The 19,330-nt window shown below is 38.4% G+C and overlaps 1 protein-coding gene across 7 annotated transcripts in view; it reads right to left on the reverse strand.

Annotated features, from left to right (window-relative positions):
* Window positions 1–19,330, reverse strand: part of kiaa1109 (KIAA1109 ortholog) — a 427,165-nt gene that overhangs the window by 9,114 nt on the left and 398,721 nt on the right. For all 7 annotated transcript variants that reach the window (XM_072584210.1, XM_072584207.1, XM_072584208.1 and 4 more), the window contains 9 exons: window positions 13,915–14,175; window positions 11,145–11,298; window positions 9,803–9,960; window positions 7,948–8,140; window positions 6,980–7,197; window positions 6,587–6,838; window positions 2,564–2,767; window positions 1,536–1,730; window positions 740–874 (listed from right to left, as the gene is read on the reverse strand). In XM_072584210.1, the coding sequence (XP_072440311.1) occupies window positions 740–874; window positions 1,536–1,730; window positions 2,564–2,767; window positions 6,587–6,838; window positions 6,980–7,197; window positions 7,948–8,140; window positions 9,803–9,960; window positions 11,145–11,298; window positions 13,915–14,175 (1,770 nt within the window). The remainder of the gene's footprint in view (window positions 1–739; window positions 875–1,535; window positions 1,731–2,563; window positions 2,768–6,586; window positions 6,839–6,979; window positions 7,198–7,947; window positions 8,141–9,802; window positions 9,961–11,144; window positions 11,299–13,914; window positions 14,176–19,330) is intronic.

The following is a 19,330-nucleotide window of genomic DNA, read 5'->3' on the forward strand; positions in this document are numbered from 1 at the left end:
CAAAACAAATGGATAATATCATAATAACATTTGGATAATAACAACATATGAATAATACAGTATAAATAAGGAATACAAAAGGATCAAGTTAAGACTCTGGTAAATAAATTATAACCTTGCAGATACAGGAGGAGAAACAATAGTGGATGTGCTCACAAGCTTTGTTTTATTGTCTCATGAACAGCCGTCTCCAAGTCAGTGCAGTGTGACATAGTAGCCATGTCAGATATTGCAAATTCTTCAGGATGGGTTAACACACCAACGTCACAGTGACATAGAACATAATCAATCATAACCATGACTGGAGCAATCAAAGTGCTGTGGGTATGACATACATAAAACTGAAAATATTCAAAGTGCTGATACAGTTATATGGCAAGGTATATTCTAGAATGGACAGAGTATGTGGTTAGAGGTAAATACAGAAGACAGTGTCACTGAGAAGACTTTTAAATAATAAAACAATTATGCCAGTTGTGGGGAAAAAAACACTAAAAAAAGCAATTGTTGATGTTGGCAAGCATTCCCAGAGGAGTAATTGAGTGGTTAGGATTGGATTCCACAACTATCAAGGAAGACAGTTGATAGTCTTATGAAAGAGATTTGAAAATGAGGGAGAAAAGTATAAAAAGATCAGAACTGAGGAGCCATGTATCAATTTTTCAGCAAAACAGAAAAATCCATGAGATTGTTTGATTAAAAATCAGCAGACCCTGAATTATTACTAAGTTTATCTTACCTTTCTCTTTTTCTTTGAGGTAAGCAGATACAAGGTCATGCAAGAACATAATCAGTTCAGCATCCATGGTCACACAAATATGGTCAGTGAACTCTGTCACAACACTACATTCTACCTTTGGCTTACTGTTCGGATCTAATGGACAGGGAAAAAAAAAGTCAATGCAGTTCTCCGGTGTTGTGTATAAATTTATTTATGTTGTGCATGTTTAAAAACAAAAAGTTGAATAGTAATTTTAACAAATTATTTAAAAAATTAATTTCAACAACAATTTATGAATGTTATAATAATGCATTATAATAGATTCCACATAACTACTTAATACTGAAAATTTATGATTGAACGTCTCCTAATTAGCAATGAGAAAAGGGTTCCTAAATTGAAGGATCAGCAATGGCTCCGTAATGGATTCTATTGTGACGACTTTCCAGAGGAAAAGAGAAAGTGCTGCAAAATATCGACTACAAAAAAAGATTCTACAGAAAATACCAGCATAATAAATATATTTTTAAATTATAAGAATTCGACATTGAGCAGTAAAGCAAAATCAAGTTCCTACAGATTCAGAAAAGCTGAACTAAAACCCTGTAAACAAGGCATTAATTGAGACAAACAAGTTTAACATTTCAGGTCAGTGACTCTTCATGATTTAGTTCTGATTAAAAATAACCTGACCTGAAATATTGATTGCTTCTCTCTGAAGTTGCTGCCTGACTTGCTCAATATTTCCATCAATTTTGTTTTTTTTAAATTTAACAGTAAAGGGATTTATTATGTACTTTTTCAAAAATGTTACCTTGCAGTGAAGGTTCTTGAGGTTCCTGCATGTGAATTGATTTGAAATCCAGCTGCATCCTTGGCAAAGCAAAGATTGTTTCTGTCTCATGATTGTAGTTGGCAGTTCCACGGAAGCCACTCAGCAGATTGGAACTTTTAATAGTTGCTTTACTGTCTCGGGTGTTAGCATCAACATTTCGAAGAAGGTTTAGCTCTAGATGAAAATACGTACAAGTTATTTTACAAATCTTTGATTTAAGAGGATTTATTCAGAACTTTCTCTGGTTTTAAATAAAATTTATGCACAAGATGGTCATGAAATTGCAATAAATAAGGTACTGGCATGGAAAGAGGATTAGCTGACTGGCAAAAGGCAGAGAGTGGGTAGAAAGGGGTCTTTTTCAGGATGGCAGTCAGTGATTAGTGGAGTTCTGCAGGTGTCAGACTTGGGACCACAACTACTCAGTTATACATTAACGGATGAAGGAATTGGGGATGTTGCATCATCTGCAAATGCAGTATCAAAGACAGGTAGAGGCACAGGTAATGTTGGGAAAGTGAGGAGGCTGCAGAAGGACTGCCAGGAGAGTGGGTAAAGAAGTGGCAGATTGAGTACAACGTGGGAGCGTGAGAGCTTATGCACTTTGGTCAGAAGAATATGGGGAAAGACTTTGAAAACCTGAAACACAAAGGGATTTGGGAATCCTAGGTCAGGATTCTCTTAAGGTTAATATGCAGGTTCAGTTGGCAGTTAGGAAAGCAAATGCATTGTTAGCATTCATTTTGAAAGCACTGGAATTGAAGAGCAGAGATTTACTGCTGAGGCTGTATAAAGCTGTGGTTTGAGTGTATGTGGAATATTATTCATGTATCAGACCAAAGTGCAGTCAATGAAAAAATTACACAGAACAGTTTGGCAATGCACGGCTTAAAGCAGTGCTGTAAAACATATTTTTAAAAGGAACAGTCTGCTATGAGTATATGAAAGTAAATTGATGGAATATGAAGAACTAAAAGTGAAAGGAGTAAGTTATTAAACTTTCTTACCTTCATTTCGCATGGCAGTAACATAGTTGAACCATTCCTGAACAGTTGCAACACCATGTGGCGGGTTTTCATGACGGCGTCTCGTTATTTTTGTAATTGTTGCCATGGGACTTTCTAAAGCACCACCAGGCTTCGTAACCATTGTATTATGTCCCAAATGAAAATCTAGTGTTTGTACAATGTACGTTGAATGATCACTGGCACCTTTAAGTAGATTAAAATAATGATGGTGGCTAAGTAGAGTTCAGAGGAACAAGCTTAGGTTTTAGAATTAACAGAAATTCTGGTTAATAACTTACTTTCTCAATAAATTAAAATGTCAATATATTTAGATCAGTTGATAAAATACACAGGCAGCTTTATTTTATGCACTGTATATTACTTTTGTTACTCGTGGAAATAATAAATAGCACTTTTCTGTGTATAAAATTATTTAGTTGGCATTTTCCTCTACACTTATTAAGGTAAGTAAAATTAAATGAGTATTTGCACAGGAACATAGGAAATAGTAGCAGCAATAGGCTATTCAGCCCCATGAGCCCCTCTCTTCAACCAGACCATGGTTGAGCTTGTACCTCAATATTAATTTCACGCTCTATTCCTGCATGTTTTAATGTCTTTAACAGCTAGAAACCTTTTGATCTCTGACTTGAACATACTCAATGATTAAATGTCTGACACCGAGTGAAAAACCTCAATCCTAAATGGCCTACCATAATTCTGTGATTGTGTCCCCTTGTCCCCGATTCTAAACTTTAGGGAAAACATTCTATATCTTTCCTGTCAATCCCAAAAAATTTGTGATTAATTATGAGATATGAAAGATATAAATGAAAAGCAAAAATCTGAAATGTTTTACTAATCTCATTTAAATTAAAATGCCAAACAAAGTGTTTGGGGGAAAAGTTGGGGATTACAAAGAAATATCACTCAAATTCTAACTAATATTGGGATTAAGGTGTGCATAGATCATAGAATAGTACAGGCCCTTCAGCCCTCATTATTGTGCCAGCCTGTTATCCTACTCTAACATCAGACTAACCTACATGCCTTCCATAGTACTATCTTTCATTTGCCTATCCAACAGTCGCTTAAACGTCTCTAATGTATCTGACTCTACTACCACCGCTGGCAGTGCATTCCACACACCCACGACTCTCTGTGTAATGAGCTGACCTCTGACATCTCCCCTAAAACTTCCTCCAATCATCTTAAAATTATGCCCCCTCGTGATAGACATTTCCACAATGGGAAAAAGTCTCTCACAATCCATTCTATCTATGCCTCTCAACATCTTGTACAGCTCTATCAAGTCATCTCTCATCCTTCTTCACTCCAATGAGAAAAGCCCTAGCTCCCTCAACTTTTCTTCATAAGACATGCCCTCCAGTCCAGGCAGCATCCTGGTAAATCTCCTCTGCACCCTCTCTAAAACTTCCACATATTTTCTATAATGAGGTGACCAAAACTGAACACAATATTCCAGTGTGGCCTAACCAGAGCTCTATAGAGCTGCAGCATAATCTCACACCTGTTAAATTCAATTCCCCTGCTAATGAAAGCCAACACACCATACGCCTTCTTAACAACCCTATCAACTTGGGTGGCACCTTCGAGGGATCTATGGACATGGACCCCAAGATCCCTCTGTTCCTCCACACTGCCAAGAATTCTTAATCCTGTATTCTGCATTCAAATTCAACCTTCCAAAGCGAATGACTTCACAATTTTCCAGGTTGAGCTCCATCTGCTACTTTCAGCCTAGTTCTGCATCCTGTCAATGTCCCGTTGCAACAGCCTTCCACACTATCCACAACTCCACCAACCTTTGTATCAATTATACTAAGTGACATAGCTTTGCTAAATTAAATCAGGTTAGTTTAACAGCCTTACCTTCACATTGAAAATCTCAATTAGTGATATCTTTTATTAAACTGCACAGTACACCTTGGACCGCAATTAATCCATCATACTGAATTATTAAAGAGATGAATTTTCCTGTCGCTTTGACAGACAAATGTTCAACAAGGATTGGATACAAAAATGCATATTAATACTTCCAAAAATCATTCAATGGGCAGTAGAAGATTGAAAAAAACTATTTTCACACATTAACAAAAAATCCTAAGAGTGGAAACAATGGGCTAAACTCTGAGAACTGATCACACAAATTGCCACTTGGTTGCTTTCTTTTGTGAAAGAAGAGCACATCACATTCCTGACAGGAAATTCCTATCAGGGCTCCTAATACTTCCATTCTGACTGTTCTCTCACAGTGCAAACCATTTTCACCGCAGTCAGCTGCCACATTCTGAAATTTAAAGGTCCAGAATGACAGACAGCAACTTTGACAGCTGCACTTAAAACAGTAAATACATAAGAAAAGTGAGAGGCTTTGGTGGTGGGATGGTATGGTACCATCAGGGTACCAACAGATGGGTGGGAGGATAAGGTACCAGCTGGGTAGAGTGCCATGTGGATAGAAGGTAATTACTATCTGCGATTGAAAAATTCTGGACCAACATTTGTGGTATTAAATTAATTGTATTCTCATCATGCAAATTTAGCAATACAGTATAATAAACGTTTGTCATTTTGACATACGTTTAATAAGTTAACATTGTACAATCTCTTCAAAATCCAAAGGAAAACTTCAGACCAGTAGATTTCTGCGTTACGGGAATAATCGTCCAACCTGGTGCAAAGGTCAGGAAATTTTAAATGTGACTTACATCTAAAATACTTATATTTGTTTGTTCCATGATGTTTTAAAACTGATTTATGATTCAACTTTCTGGATTATTTTCCATTAAGCCACTCAGGTGCCTGATTCTTTAAAAATGTCAATGTATGGTTATGCAAATGTTGTGAACTTAAACTGTACCCTAACTAGCATAATTAAAACCAAAAGAGAAAATGCTGGAAAATCTCAGCAGGTCTGGCAGTATCTATAAGCTCTTGTGGGCTTTGACAAAGGGTCAGTTAGACTCGAAACATCAGCTCTTTTCTCTCCTTACAGATGCTGCCAGACCTGAGATTTTCCAGCATTTTCTCTTTTGGTTTCAGATCTCCAGCATCGATGTGCGGGTCAGGTGAATTGGCTATGCTAAATTTCCCATAGTGATAGGTGCATTAGTAGGGGAATGGGTCATAGGTGGGTTACTCTTCGGGTGGTCGGTGTGGACTTGTTGGGCCGAAGGGCCTGTTTCCACACTGTAGGGAATCTAATCTAATCAACTGTTCTTTGTTTTATAACCAGTTTTGTGTTTCTACTGCAGCCCAGTTGTGCCTGTTCCTCTGGTCTGGGTGGCACATTGGCTCAATGGTTAGCACTGCTGCCTCACAGTACCAGGGACCCAGGTTTGATTCCAGCCTTGGGTGACTGTCTGTGTGGAGTTTGCACATTCTCCCTGTGTCTGCATGGGTTTCTTCCCACAGTCCAAAGATGTGCAGGTTAGGGGAATTGGCCAAGCTAAATTGCCCATAGTGTTCAGTGCTCTGTAGGTTAGGTGCATTAGTCATGGGAAATGTAGAGTAACAGGGTAGGGGAATGGGCCTGGGTAGGTTACTCTTCTGAGGGCCTGTTTCCACACTGTAGGGATTCTAATTCTGAAAAAAACTAATATAAAAGATCTTGTTCCCTAGAAGATATACTTCAGTTTTGGTGAGGGAGCTGTTCTATGGTATTCAAGGATTCAATACTAATTTTACAAGAGAACAACAGACGATCTGAGAGCAAATCATTTTTCATGGAATTAAACTCAAATTATGAATTGCCTTTTTTTGGTAGAGGCTTACATTACTTGTCTTTAGTGTACTCAGAAGTTAGACTGCGAGCTTACTATTCAACTTGCATGTCAACCATCATCTAAATCCATTTTGCTTTAATAGGAAAATGCAATTTAACTACAGGTTAAAATGCATACACAGATCTGGAACATTATTAAAATAAATAGATGAAAATACTTCTTACAAACATTACAAAATGCATGCATTTCTGACCCATAGTTATTTCTTATTTACCATCTTCCCAGATTTTCTGAGCTTCGGTCCAGAAAGCAATGTTGGGCTCCTCAAGGTGAAATAATGCCCAAGACTTTGACCGGAAGTTAGGTCCATGAAAGCATGCCAGAGTCATATGATTTCCATGCAAACTCATAGATCCACCTAGCTGTACTGCATCTTCAGGCAAAGGCATTTGGAAGAGGGAGATCTGGCATCCAGCAATCACTTTTAGCACTTCTGGCCAATGCCGATGATGTGCTGCATCTAGCACTGCCAACAGCAAGGAAATGTTCATTATAGCTACAAGCTTAACCACTGTTCATATTTTTACATTCATAAATTTATTTGAAGAAAGTTCATATTTTTACATTCGTAAATTTACTTGAAAAAAATTAAATTAATAATTCTCACAATGTTCACTGGAACTCCGCTCTACATTTATTACTGGTGTTTTTGGAGGTAGGTACTGGACAGGTCCCCAGGTAGAAAGGGCTCTTTTGCTAGTATCAAATTGTTGAGTGAAAAATTCCTGCAATTTCATTCCAATTTTAATTAGGTCTGGTGTGGTTGATCGTGAGATCATGACCTGGAAGATGTCCCATTGTAGATCTCCATGAACAAAGACTTCACTGGAGAGAAATCACAACAAATAAATACACATAAAATGAACAATGTGGATAACTCTATTTGTTAATTATTGCCAAAAGAAAACTTTTTGTCAAAGCTTTTAATCTTTCACTCATCAGGACAATTGGCAAGAGTACCAATTTAAGGGAAATACCAACTGTTTATACAGTATGAGAGGAATATGCTATTTGCCTACCAATTGGTCCTTGATTGGTAGAAGCATTGCTATGGAGAATGCAATGATGACAGACAATTAACTTTGTTTAATTTCGAACCAGGGAAGGTTGACACTGATTCATAAAGACATTGCCCTGAAAAATCAAGATTTGGAGATGCTAGTGTTAGACTGGGGTGTACAAATTTAAAAATCATGACAGGGGAATGGCTGTCACCAATTTTATTGAGTTGAAACATGCATGTACATGTTTTGTCTGCCTGCAAAGTTTCAAATCAAGAATGCACTTAAATGTTTACAGGATATTCACACAAACAAACTGGATTGCTTCAAATATCCCAGCTAACTCTACATTCTTATTGGCTTAGTCAACAGTTTAAATATCCAATGCTCCAAAATCTATGCATGTCAAAGAGGTTACAAAAATATCTTGTTGCGTAGGAACATCATATTAATGAAATGGAATAGTAATATAGCTCAAATCATTTTCAACAGTAGGACAAATCATAGTTGAAAAGCCTTCCCATATTCAACCACAGCATGTATGATTGTCCCCATAACAAAGAAGTTCATGTACCTTTTCTCAGTCATACTTAAGTCCACTGTATTATGAAGATTCACTTTCCATTCATCTTGTAATTGCAAATCTGCATTGCTGAAAATTCCCATCAAGATACTGGATCCCATATAATCAACTCGTGCATCAGTGGAGCCCAGTGTAATCTGGATTTTATGGCTGGGTTGGTGATTTGGGTGTTCGGAGATATGAGCTTCAAATAAAAAAGGTAGCTTGTTTTCACTAATTTTAAGAAATCAGTATCAACAACATTGCAAATTCCTTCTGAGGTACAAATGGTTATATTGCATTAGAAAACATCAATTTACTACTTTTGCTACCTCTCCACACTTTCTTTCACAATGTTATATATAATTGCTTGGCCAAATTGGAACAGCTGAACAATTAACATAAACTGAGCTTTAAAAATTAGCATTTACCAAATTGCTTTGAAGATCACTCAAAAACCACAAATATAACTTTTTCCCCAAGTTTTGTTTTGTGATTTTAAACTTTATTACACCTTTGAACAGTTATTTTATGAAAAGTACCAAAAATCATGTCGTCATGATAGTTTAAAACAGAAATTGTCAACTTAAAAACAATGCATAAAAAAATGACTAATTCAAAAGAACAGATCAAGGTTTATGGTTGATACTTTGTTCCACAAGTCTAATAACTATGCTATGTAAACAAAAGAACAAATACTATGTTAAGAATTCAATACAATCAGACTTCTAATTTGTACTTGTGAAATAATGCAATTGCCAATTTAAGAGGACCTAGTTTTCATATTTTGCATTATGATAAACTACCTTAAATATTTAATCCAATCTGTAACCTTTTTTGATGAGTGTTGAGTTGAAGCAGCACCTGATTTTAATTATATAATCTTAAATTTCCTGTTTATTATTTTTAACATATCATTAACCAATACAATACTCCTGCATCAATAATTTGATTTGCAGCATGCTGGCGGCTGGCAGAAACTTGCTTTCCAAATAAATAATATATTAAGCTATTTGGGTGAGGGGGAGTGGGAAAGAAAACAAAGTTAAATGGGGCCAAAATTTGCTGTCAAAATTGGTGGAGTTAGAACTCGCTGATATTTTTACATTAAGTGTACAATATCCAAAAGTCACCAATGGAGTTGCCTTGCTCCACTATAAATTTTATGAAAATTTCATTTCATTTTTGCATTGGCATCACTAACTTTCATTGAATATCATGAGTTTGTGTATCAATGCAGCAGATATGAACTAAACCCATGGGAATTTAGGGCTAGTCATATTTAAATGGCAATTAACTTCCCTGTTAATGAAAAGTAGAAAATCATAATTGTATAGTCTAATTACTCAAATCTTTTGTTTTTTTAAGCTTTAAAGATATCAATCTTAAAACTTAGCTTTATTTTTACTTTTTCTTTATGATGTTTTTACTCTCCCAATCTTTCCTATTTTATTTTTTTTGCCTGACTTGACAATAAATGTTCCCAGTTATCTACTGTGCTATTTCCCAATCCTTAATTCTCATGGGTGAAGAGCTGACCCTGTTGGTTACTCTGGATTAGTGGTGCTGGAAGAGTACAGCAGTTTAGGCAGCATCCAAGGAGCTTCGAAATCGACGATTCGGGCTTACTCTATTCACTCAGACCCACGATTCCCTTGCTGTACACCCCAACTCACACTTTCAAAATGGGTGAAGTATTTTCATCTGAAGAATGTGGAGGAACATACAACAGTAGATGTTGTCTGATGTTGTGCGCAGCAAATTTTGGCCCACTAAGACCACTGGTCTAGAAGGATGCACCAGAATAATTTAAACTGTTCCTGGATTATTCCAGGTGATTGCAAGTTATTTATGTTGTGAAACTTACAAACCATCTCCAACGTGTTTACATCTATAGTACCACCAACCACTCCTCCCTTTGAATCTAGTTGAGATCTTCCCAGACCAACAGACATTGATATTTCTCGGTCTCTGTTGCTACCCACTGATAATCGCCCCTGGCTTTTTAATCCACTAGTCGTCCACCTAAAACAGAATGAAGCAGTAATAGCAAATGTTGGGAAATGTATGCACTGCACTGAGAATGAGATATTTATGTCAATTACATTGCACAGAAACAGTTCAGTACAAGTATAATATCAAAGTATAGCTTTTTTAGAAAATTAGTGCAGTAAGCACTGCCTACAAACTTTCACACTTCTGGGATAAATGCAATGTCTTTCCCTATAGAGTTTTCCACAAAGCAGGTTTTGAGGGAAGGAGTGAGTCAATTAACACTAGGTGCTCAGACAGCAACAACGCAGCTAAACGTCTGAAGTTATTGATGCCAGACTTGACATTTGTGTAAAATCGCTACAGAAACTCAGCAGTTCTGGCAGCATTGATGGAGAGAAAGCAGAATTAATGTTGAATCCAGTTACCCTTCTTCAGTCCATTTACTTCCTCCCTCATTAGCCAAGATGCCAGACACAGCTTCCTGGCGAAGCAGTGGTTCAACTTCACTTCACTCAATCGAGTCTACTGTATTTGTTGCTCACAATGTGGTCTCCTTGTGAAATCGCTTTGCACAACACCTACCTTCTGTCTGTCGGAATAACCCTGAACTCCCAGTTGCCTGTCACTTCAATAGGCAGTGTTGTCTAGCCAACATTTCTGTCTTGTCCTGCTCCAGTGCTCGAGTGAGGCTCAGCACAAGTAGGAAGAGCAGCATCTCGTTTTCAGCTTGGGACCCTGCAGCTGTTAGGGTTGACTACGGAGTTTAATAATTTCAGATCTGAACACCTCTTTCCATGTCCTTTAACCACCCCCACACCCCAGGCCCTGTCAATGACATGAGCTGCTTTCAGCACAACCAATGTATTTTCATTTACTCACGGTGCCCATTACTCGTTTTCATTCTTTCCTGGCTTATTATCAACTTTCCCTTGTCTGCCTAGATCTGAAGAAGGGCCACTGGACTCGAAACATTAACTTTGCTTTCTCTCCACAGCTGCTGTCAGACCTGCTGAGTTTCTCCAGCAATCTTTGTTTTCTTTTCAGATCTTCAGCACCTGCAGTTCTTTGTTTTATTTTAGTGTTCACACACAATATTTTAACACATTCTCAAATATTCATTACTGCAGAATAAAATTTACTGTAGATTTATAATACAGACAACCCTAGAAAAATTAACAAGAATTGGAAGCATAATGTAAAATTTTGCAACTTACGTGGTATTTCCCATGACATTACTCATATTCATTTGAACATTTAGCTGCTTCAGGTTAATTGCAAAAACAACCAATGTTTCCCAGGGTGCTGTTTGTTGGTTTGCTGCTTTTCCATTCTTATTGAATGACGACGAACTGAGCTTAGTAATGGAATCTAACAACAACAGGAGAATACTGCATAACTAATAGAAAGGTAAAGGATAATGAAAACATGCAATGTATTTGCTTTATTCCTTTAAGTGGAAAATAGAAACAAATGTGTTGTTGCTTACTCTGGTTTAGGCTAAATTAAATATAGAATTTAATTAAGTCCAGCTTTTCTAGTGTGCCACCAATACTGTTCCTGCTTCTGTTTGTACTACCCTTGCTTTGTGTCTGTGCCTTTGTGGATACTGAGGGGAGGCAGTATTGGGACACTGGTGAACTGACAGCAGTGATGGACATTGTGACATGGTTGAAAGATCAACACCAATGAATTTATGCACGAAGCCGTAAAGCATGGAAGAATATATCTTCAATTTGTAATCTGGATTTTCGGAGACTAGAATTTATTCTGTTCAAAGCAGATCGAGTTTTCAGCTCCATCAATTGGACTAGAGGTGCCCACCTGCTATTGAGTTTGCCCTGAGAGCTTTCAAAGCTCCCACAGCAGCTCAAATAGCTCTCAGCTTGGTTTGAGAAGACACAGTTGAGAGGGGCTCGTATAGCAACACCACTTAAGCAATCTACTCTCACAGAGAAGAACATGAACATTGAAGAGTATTGCCAATATATGCATGATATTGTCTCGGTTGTCAGGCAATCTGCTGTTCTCCACACAGTGGCTGACAGCACCAGGAATCCGGGTTCAGTTTCAGCCTTGGGTGACTGTCTGCGTGGAGTTTGCACATTCTTCCTGTGTCTGCGTGGGTATCTGCTGGATGCTGCAGTTTCCTCCCACAGACCAATGACGTGCACATCAAGTGGACTGGCCATGCAAAATTGTCCATAGTGTTCAGTGATTTGTAGATTAGGTACATTAGCCCCAGGAAATGCAGGGCTTCAGGGAAAGGGTAGGGCAATGGGTCCAGGTGGGATGCTCTTTGGAGGGTTGGTGTGGACTTGGGCCAAATGGCCTGTTTCCACACTGTAGGGAGTCTATGATTCAATGATTGTTTTCTTTCCCACAGTGCTTTTGATCATACCACATTAATAACTAGCTAGATTGTTGTGGTACATGGCATGATGCAGCAGTCTATACCCTAAAGTATAAAGCAGCCCCACCCCCTAATATGTCCTTGAAAGCTCAGTAACTTTCCAACTTCCAAAGCTGTAGCATTGGAGTCAGGTACTTCAAAACATCACTTGAATACATTAACAAGCACATGAGATGGGCACTAAATGTTTGCACAAAGGCGATTCATAATTATTTAAAACGGTAGTAAATAATGTGTGAGATAAGAATTCTGGGACATGATGCATTTAGGATGGTTTAGATAAAGTGCTTCCTGAGAATATTAGTAGCTCTGGACACTAGGTGGTCAATGCCTTGCCTGCTCTTCCTCCTTTTTATGCCTCTTCTGCTGAGGCACATCTACATCATAAGAACGAGGCTTCCATGAAATCAAAGTTCAAGACAATACAACTGTTAACTACGAACTAGGAAAAAAAACTGATTCAGTATGTGACAATGCTGTTCCTTTAACAAGGTTATGCTGTCCTTGGTTTTCTTTATTCACAGAGGTTGTAAAAGACACAGACTCCGAAAAGTCTAAGTTGAAGGGTTTTTGGGCCAGTTTGATTATAGCTAACAGATACTGCCTCAGCAAAATGCATTCAAGCTTTTAAAAAAAATCCTTGGACAATGAAAGGGGAGTGGCCAGTTCTCCCAGCTCAGCTTTTCTCTGGTTTAGTTTGGTTTTCGCACAGTAGGGTTGAAAAGCTGCTGGACCCAAAGAAGCAGGTCCATGCTGGTACTCTCTCTGACATCTCTCCTGTAAGACCGCGTTTGATTTTTCCTTTTGTGCCAAGGAGTGTTCATGGGGGTTGAAGAAAGTATTTGGAACAGTATAATTAAATTGGGATAATCTATTGAGTTTTCAGAGAGCATAAGTTATTCGGTATTCTGTTCTCTGTTGTTTGTGTTTCATTCAGTAATCTTGTAAATAAATTCTGTTCTGTTTAAAACTAAGTGGTTTGACAAACTGCATCCATCCTGCAATATCTGCATTACACTCGCTTAAAATACCTAGCAAAGTTAGGGTCTGGACTACTTTCTTTAAATATTCTGAGGGGCTCTGGTCTAGTCCAAAACACACAATCTAATTGGTTAAAATTGTAGTTTTTCAAAGGATTCTTTGTTAATCTATAGTTCAGAAATCAGATAATTTAGGATGTACTTATCTGAATAAGCTTCAAGTTCTATGGCATGATCATTTTGATCATGTACAGTGCACTGTACAGTGCATCTTGTATTAAATAATACTTTGATCATTTAATACAAGATGCACTGTACAGGATTGTTTATAATCATGTTCATTATTTATATTCTTACTTTAAAATTTACTATTTGGCAGACAAAGCATAATACTATCTCTACCTCCATATCACACAAGCAGCATAGTTTCCAATCAATGCAACAAATTTTGTTTGCATGTCTGCTTCATAATATATATGTTAAATTTGCTATATATACTAGTGACTACAGTTTTGCAATAGTTATATAACATAAGATCACACAGCATTTGACGTCACTATAAACCTTATTGTTACTAATATCTCTTGTTTATACCTCTTCTTGGAGTAGATGAATCTGAAATCGTTCTAGCTCGGACAGCTGAAGGAGATTTCACACTATGAATCAGGCCACCTGGCGATGTACTATTAGCTGCTGCTGAAGACATGTCATTGAAGACATTTGATGTCTGAGTTAAGTGTGAATAATTAGAAGACTGTGCTGCTGATTGCTCCCAGGTACGCCAATAAGCCTTGCGTGTTGATTCAGGTGAAAGCTGCTGGTTTTCAATGGAATCTGGAGTCACAGGTCCAGAAACTAAAAATTCCAATATTAAAAAAATTAGATAGTTTAATTGAAAGTTTATAATTTGCAGTCTGAATTTTTGCCAAAATGTAAAGTAAGAGTTGGTACAATTCCTGAGTTTACAAGCCCACCCTGAAATAAAGTAGCCCAGAACTTTGAACTTTAGTTGTTTAGGGAGGATGGGTGTTACGGGAATCATGGCAGGTAACCCCCGAATGAGTGCAGAGGCAAGCTGGCAAAAGGACTGCTTCTCTGCACCAGCACTACATCAAAGCAATTAAAATAAAAAGATCTCCAGCCCTCAGCTCCACCCAGACACTCCCTTATTACCACAGAATCCCAACAGTGCTGAAGAGGCCATTCAGCCTATTAAGTCTGTACTGACCCTCCAAAGAGCATCGACCCAGACCAAGTCCCCTACGGTATCCCTGTTACCTCAATTTTACCATAGCTGGTCCACCTAGCCTGCACAACTCTGGACACTATGAACAATTTAGCATGGCCAATCCACCTAACCTGCACACCTTTGGACTGTAAGAGGAAACCAGAGCACCCTGAAGAAACTCACACAAACAAGGGGAGAATATACAAACTCCACACTGACAGTTGCCAAAGGCCGGAATCAAACATAAGTGCCTGGTGCTTAGAAGCAGCAATACTAACCACTGAGCCACCATGCTACCCACAACCCATGCCAAGCCTTCATGCCAAGCTATGTCCTGCTACCCTTGGCTTTGTGTAGCCTCTATGCTAAGTTAGTTTCAACCCACACAAAACTAAATGCAACCCCCAGTATTTGACTCCCCTTTTCCCTAACATCTATCATGTCCACTCACCCAATATTCATTATGGGCAGATTTCAGGATCAAAATACGATCATTGTTAACTTATAATACAAAAGCACAACGGCCCATCATGCTAGTTTTACTTTCAGTCATAGAGCTGTACAGCACAGAAACAGACCCTTCGGTCCAATTCGCCAATGCTGACCAGATACCCTAAACTTATCTAGTCCCATTTGCCAGCACTTGCCACATAGCCCTCTAATCCCTTCCCATTCATATATCCATCCAGATGTCTTTAAAATGTAATTGTACGAGCCTCCACCACTTCCTCTGGCAGCTCATTCCATACATGCAAAACCCTCTGTGTGAAAATGTTGCCCTTCAGGGTCCCTTTTAAATCTTTTCCCTCTCACCCTTAATCTATGCCTTCTAGTTATGGACTCCCCCACCACCTTGTCTATTTATCCCAACCATGCCCCTCATGATTTTATAAACCTCTTAAGGTCATCACGCAGCCTTCGAATCTCTAGGGAAAACACTCCCAGCTTACTCTGCCTCTCCCTGCAACCCTCCAACCCTGGCAGCATCCTTGTAAATCTTTTTTTTAATAGATATTTTTATTAGAAATTTAACATTTTTACAAGTTTACAAAAATAAACCAAACTCTCAAGTACAAACATTGATATACAATTAAATCTTAAATATATAATAACCAAAATTTAACAAAAGAAAAATACCGAGAAAAATAAACAACTCAACTAACTCCTAATCTAACCTACAACTAACCAGAGTGTATACTTAAGTCTCTTACATTATTCAAATAAGAGAAAGAGAAAAAAACAGCAGATAACATAGAAATTGGGTAGTGAGATACATGCTCGGAATGTGTTAACATCAAATGTAACAAAACCCGTATTCGTGCGGGATTCCTCTCCCAAGGGGCCCCGGACCAGCCAGGTTCGTAATCTCAATTAAATAAATGCCCTTGTTAGGATAGCAGAAATATCTGCATTCATATAATTCAAGAAGGGCTGCCATATTTTATAAAATAATTCGGTCTTTCGGTGCACCATATTTGTAAGGAGGTCAAGGGGAATACATTCCATAATTAATCTGTGCCAATTTGAAAGTTCAGGGGGGCCCTCAGCCACCCAGTTCACCAAAATATTTTTACTTGCACAGAAAGAGAGAATAGAAAATAGTCTCTTCCCGTGCATATCCAGGGAGGGTAAGTTCGAAAAGCCCAAAAGGAGAGATACAGGGTCCACTTTAATTTCCGTTCCTAAAATTTCTGTCAGGGTACTTGCTACTTTAGTCCAGTATCTACGGATCTTATGACAGGTCCATAGACAATGTACAAGAGTGCCCACCTCTATTTTACATTTGGGACACATTGGAGATACCCCTGCCTTAAAGTTTGCCAATTGATCCGGTGCTATATGGGCCCTATGAAGTATCTTCAGCTGGATAGCCTGAGTTCTGTTACAGATGGTGATTCTTCTGGCGTTTTCCCAAATATCATTCCACGTTTCTATGGCGATTTCTAGTCCCAATTCCTGATCCCAAGTTTTAAGCAGATTGTCCATATCTCCCGATACTTCATCATGTAGTAAATGATAAATGGTACTGATGGAGGATACCCCCCATTGGTTGTAGTACTCTACATTCTCTATCTGATTTATAAAGACTATCTAATAACGTAGTCTTCTTCTGTATATAGTCTCGAATTTGGAAGTATCGATAGAGGTCTCCATTAGGTAATCCGAATTTCTGACACAGCTGTTCAAAAGACATTAAGACCCCATCTTTAAATAGGTCCCCTAGACATGAGATACCCCTGGATCTCCAGAGTTTAAAAGTGGCGTCTGTAAACCCCAGTTGGAATCCCCATGCTCCCACTATCGGCGCATAGGGAGATGTTTTATGTGAGTTGCCCTCATTTTGCTGCATTATATTCCAAGCTTTAATTGTATTTAGTATTATAGGGTTTTTACAGTAATCCGTAATGATTTTCCTCTTGTCTGAAAATAAAAGGTTAATAAGTGGGCATTTTACTTGAGAAGCCTCTATGTCCAGCCAGATTGATTGTGGATCAAACAAGACCCAATCAGCTATGTAACTTAATAAGGAACTTAACTGATATTTCCTAAAATCTGGGAAGTCCAATCCTCCCCTTGCCTGTGGAAGCTGTAGCTTCTTCAGCTTAATGAGGGGTCGTCTATGATTCCCGATAAAGGAACCCAACCAGCCATATAATTTACATAGTGCCAGCCTCGGCAGCATCACCGGAAGCATTCTCATAGGGTATAGGAGACGGGGTAGGACATTCATTTTAATTAGTGCTATTCTACCCAGCCAGGAAATTGGAAGGTCTCCCCATCGCTGGAGGTCCTGCCTTATCCTTTCCAGTAAATGCACAAAGTTAGCCTCGTATAACTGACCAAATACTGGGTGATAAAAATGCTTAAATATAAGAAACCCTCCAGGGACCAACGAAAGGGAAAATGGGATCCATCCACTAAGTGGGGTATCATAGCAAGGCCACCTATTGGCATATTCTCCGATTTTGAGAAATTAATTTTCTAGCCTGAGAATGCGCTAAATGTATTATTAACTTGGATTAGGCGAGGTACGGACATCAGAGGATTACTGAGGAATAGAAGAACATCATCTGCATACAGGGTAATTTTATGTTTACCTGTACCAATCCTCGGGGCCGTTATATTAGGGTCAGCCCGTATAGCTTCTGCTAGTGGCTCAATTATTAGCGTAAATAACAATGGTGAGAGAGGACATCCCTGACAGTAGCCCCTATCCACACTGAAGCTATCCGAGCCTAATCCATTGGTAACCACAACTGCTTTGGGATCATTATACAGTGTTGAGATCCATTTGGAAAACACCTTTCCAAAGCCAAACCTTTCCAATGTGTAAAACAAATATGACCATTCAACCCTATCGAATGCCTTTTCCGCGTCTAATGAAACTACTACTCCTGGTATCTTTCCCTGACGGCAGGCTTGAATCATATTCAAAACCCTTCTAATATTATTGGATGATCTACGGCCCTTAATAAACCCCGTCTGATCCTCCTTTATAATATGTGGCAGTACCCTTTCTAGTCTCAGTGCTAACGTTTTAGAAAGGATTTTAAAATCTACATTAAGCAAGGATATTGGTCTATATGACGTACATCTTCTGGATCCTTTCCTTTTTTAAGGATAAGAGAGATATTTGCCTCTTTCAGCGAAGGCGGGAGACAGCCCTGACCACATGCATAGTTATACATGTCCATAAGTGGACCAGCCAATATTTCTGTAAATTCCTTATAGAATTCAGCTTGAAAACCATCCGGGCCAGGTGCCTTACCGCTCTGAAGTTGTCTGATTGCGTCATTGGACTGTTAGGGGAGCATTTAAGACTGATACCTGTTCCGGAGTTAGGCCCGGACAGGTCAAATTTAAAAAAAAATGATTGCATCCTCCTAGTCCTGTCTTCACAATCCTGCGATTTATATAAATCAGAATAAAATTTTCTAAAGACTGCGTTAATCCTTTTATGATCATGAGTCAAAATACCCATACTTTCCTTGATAGACGTGATAGTTTGAGGGGCCTTTTCTTTTCTTTACAAGAAATGCTAAGTATCTACCTGGTTTGTTGCCAAATTCATATAACCTTTGTTTTGCAAATAATATTTCCCACTTAGCCGTTTGGGTAAGCGTAGTGTTTACAGCTGTCCTAAGGGCCGTAATCCTTTGCAATTTAATAATAGAAGGTCTATTACAGTATGCAGTTTCAGCTGCTTTTAAGAGAGCTTCGAGCAGACTCTGTTGTTCTCCCTTTAATTTTTTCTGGGTCGCTGAGTAGGAGATGATCAAAACTCGCGTGTAAGCTTTGATGGTCTCCCAGCCGTACCTAAATTAATTTCTAAAAAAGTTTTAAATTCTTGAGAAAAGTACTTTACAAATTTACTGTCTTTCATTAGGAAGGGGTCCATACGCCAATGCAGAGGGGATGTCCCATTCTTCCTCGCCTTGGTTTCCATATATACAGCAGCATGATCGGAAATTACCTATTTTACAGGATGATATGGAATTTTAAAAAATCGAGGGGGCAAAGAACATATCAATTCTGGTATGTGGATTGGAGTAAAAAGAAAAATCTCTGCCCTGTGGATGGAGACATCTCCATACATCTACTAATCCTAATTCTTTGTTCAGATCCACCAATTGTCTAGTTCTGGGAGATACTCCTACAGTATTCTTGGGAATCCTATCTATTTCCGGATCCATAATACAATTAAAGTCTCCCCCTATAATTGTATGACGGGCATCAAGAGCCATCAATTTTGAGAAGGCTTCCGTTATAAATTTAAAGGGG

Source organism: Chiloscyllium punctatum, chromosome 14, assembly GCF_047496795.1.
Source record: "Chiloscyllium punctatum isolate Juve2018m chromosome 14, sChiPun1.3, whole genome shotgun sequence".
NCBI classification, from domain to species: Eukaryota; Metazoa; Chordata; class Chondrichthyes; order Orectolobiformes; family Hemiscylliidae; genus Chiloscyllium; species Chiloscyllium punctatum.